At 45.6% G+C, this 3,232-nt stretch overlaps 1 protein-coding gene across 1 annotated transcript; it reads right to left on the bottom strand.

Annotated features, from left to right (window-relative positions):
- Nucleotides 1–589: 589 nt before the first annotated feature.
- LOC309971393 (nucleolin-like) lies at nt 590–3,030 on the bottom strand. Its single transcript, XM_082854376.1, has one exon. It carries the CDS (start codon nt 2,903–2,905, stop codon nt 815–817), a length of 2,091 nt encoding a protein of 696 aa, XP_082710502.1. The 5' UTR covers nt 2,906–3,030; the 3' UTR covers nt 590–814.
- Between the last annotated feature and the right edge of the window lie 202 nt (nt 3,031–3,232).

The following is a 3,232-nucleotide window of genomic DNA, read 5'->3' on the forward strand; positions in this document are numbered from 1 at the left end:
AAACCAAAATAATTTATCTTCTCATAGTTCTGGAGGCTGGAATTTAAGATCGAGGTGTTGGCAGGTTTGATTTCTCCTGAGGCCTCTCTCTTTGACTTGTAGACAGCTGCCTTCTCACTGCGGTCTTTCCTGTGTGCGTGTGTGTCCATGTCTTAATCTCTTCTCATAAAAACACCAGTAGGATTAGAGCAGAGCCCACCGTAATGGTTTCATTTTAACTTAATTAACTCTTGAAAGACCCCATCTCCCAATACAATGACATGCTGAAATACTGGTGGTTAGGGCTTCAACAAATGAATTGGGCGGGGAATATATATAATCAGCCCATAATGGCTGAGTTCTGGTTTCCATTCTACTTCTATTGATACAGAGCAAAGGGAGGTTCCAGTGGCTTTTTTTTTTTTTTTCAGAGTTTAGGACTTTTAATTTGTCCCAAAGTTGCTAAAGCAAAACTCATGATAAAACATTCTGCTTTCCTTTATAACCCACCAACGCAAAAAAACAAAAACAAAACCAAAAAACTCCGTAGGAAAAAAATGGTTTTGTACATGGGAGGAAACAATATAAATTCAAAACTTACAGATAAGGGTTAGCTCTATCACTCATCTCTTTAAAAAGTTTATACGAATATCCAGTCAACACCAACAGGGTTATCTCCCTTGAAATGTTATCTATACGGATTTCCAAGTAGACCACAGGGCTGTATACTGTCTTGGAATGTCCTCAGAAGGCTCTGTCATTGAGCAGGTAACAGAGTAAAAACCTCAGAGTCCTTTCTTTCAAATGGAAGAGGGGAAGACAGGGATAGAAGAAACTATTCGAACTTCGTCTTCTTTCCTTGTGGCTTGTGGTCTCCTCCTCCTCCTCCTCTGCCTCCTCGGAAGCCTCCTCGCCCTCCAAAGCCTCCCCGGCCTCGGCCTCCAAATCCACCTCGGCCGCCACCTCGGCCTCCTCCTCGGCCACCGAAGCCACCTTCACCCTTAGGCTTGGCCCAGTCCAAAGTAACTTTGTTTCCATCGATTTCACCATCTTCCATGGCCTCCTTGGCAGCTTTGGCCTCTTCCTCGCTGTTGAAGTCTACAAAACCAAACCCCTTAGAGGATCCAGTCTCCTGGTCAGTGACTATCCTTGCACGAACAGAGCCGTCAAACGACTCCTTTAATGTCTCTTCTGTAGTATCCTCAGACAGACCTTTGACAAACAGAGTTTTGGATGGCTGGCTTCTTGCATTAGGTTGTCCCCTGGGTCCTTGCAACTCCAGCCTGATGGCTCTGCCCTCAATTTCCCTTTTATTACATGAATTTAAAGCTTCTTTAGCATCTTCAAATGATGCAAATTCTATAAATGCATACCCTTTAGATTTGCCACTTTGGTTCTGGGGCACTTTGATAAACGTTGCCTTCTCAAATACTTCCTGAAGAGTTTCTTCCGTTGCACTATAGGAGAGGTTGCTTAAAACCAGGGTTTTTGATTCACCAGTCCAAGTGCTATTCTTTCCACCTCTATGGTCTTGACCTTGACTTTTCTCTCCGGCATAGTACAGGGAAATGGATCGCCCATCTATCTCTGTTCCCTGCTTTTCTTCCAAGGTTTTCTCTGCATCAGCTTCTGTCTTAAATTCAATATAAGCAATCCCTTTACTCTTTCCATCCTTGCTGACTAATCTGATCTCCACAGCATCTTCGAACACTTCTTTTAATTCTTCCTGAGTAACTTTATAAGGAAGATTTTTAGCCAAAAGTGTTCTCGCATCTCGTTCTTTCTTACTGTCTTTTCCCTTTGGTTTTTCTAGTTTAATTTCATTGCCAAAGACTTTTAAACCAGTGAGTTCCAAGGCTTTTTCCAGGTCTTCAGCAGATTCAAAATCCACATAGCCAAACTTCCTAGACACACCAATTCTGACATCAACAACTGCAAGATCATTTTTTGCAAAAAGGTCACTGATACCCGTTTTCAATTCAGGAGCAGATTTACTGAAGTTCAGGTTTCCAACAAAGAGATTGAAAGATGTAGTTGGTTCTGTGGCTTCCACTTTCTGTTTCTTGGCTTCGGGAGCTGCTTTTTGTTTGGCCATTTCCTTCTTTCGCTTTCCAGGTGCTTCTTTGACAAGTTCTTCCTCCTCCTCGTCCTCCTCGTCCTCGTCCTCCTCGTCCTCGTCCTCCTCCTCGTCCTCATCCTCCTCCTCGTCCTCCTCGTCATCTTCCTCATCTTCATCTTCAGCAGTGCTCTTTGCCTTCACAGGAGCAGCTTTTGCTGGACCTTTCTTTCCTTTGGCTGCTGCAGTCTCCATAGCTTCTTCTTCTGAGTCATCCTCATCATCCTCGTCATCCTCATCGTCGTCTTCACCGTCATCCTCGTCATCCTCATCCTCGTCATCCGAGGCAGGAGCAGCAGTTGCTTTCATCACCGCAGGCTCGAATTCATCCTCATCCTCCTCTTCATCCTCCTCCTCCTCCTCTTCACTGTCATCTTCATCTTCCTCATCACTGTCTTCCTTCTTGGCATTCTTGCCGTTCTTTGCTCCCTTGGCTGGAGCGGCTGCTCCCTTCTTACCAGGGGTTGCTACCAATGCTTTGCCTGGTGTGGCTCCCTTTTTGCCAGGTGTTGCTACTGCTTTGGCAGGTGTAACTGTCTTCTTGGCTGGCGTAGCGGCTGTCTTTTTGCCAGGGGTGACAACTGCTTTCTTTGCCGGTGTGGCAACTGCAACCTTTTTTGTTGGGGAAACCATCATCTTCTTTGCTGGAGTTGTGGTAGCCTTTTTGCCTTTTTTCTCTTCTCCACTGCTATCATCCTCTTCATCTTCTGACATTTCCTCATCTTCACTATCTTCTTCTACCTCCTTTGGGGGAGGAGCCATTTTCTTGGGGTCACCTTGATTTTTACCGGCCTTTGCAAGCTTTACCATGATAGCGGCTTAGGACTGCGGAGTGTGTGGCGAGCGAGTGGCGCAGATGAGCCCAGAAGAAGCGAAGCAACGTCGATGGCGGCCGCTGATCGCAGAGCTCGTACGCTTGGCTGCCAGCTAGAGCTCGAGACTCCCAGTGGCTTTTTAATTGCCTGATTGGGAGAAAATCTGGAATCCTTCAAGCGCACCTAACACATGGTTCCGTATGCCCGCTCAGCCTGGTGAGTCTGTCTGAAACACTCAGAGACACAAACCAGCAACAGTTTCCAGCATAAACAAAGCAGTCACTTCCAAAGTGCTTCTGAGAAGTGAAAATGAGTTTTTAAA

This window comes from Leucopleurus acutus, assembly GCF_964270905.1.
Source record: "Leucopleurus acutus genome assembly, chromosome: 14".
NCBI classification, from domain to species: Eukaryota; Metazoa; Chordata; class Mammalia; order Artiodactyla; family Delphinidae; genus Leucopleurus; species Leucopleurus acutus.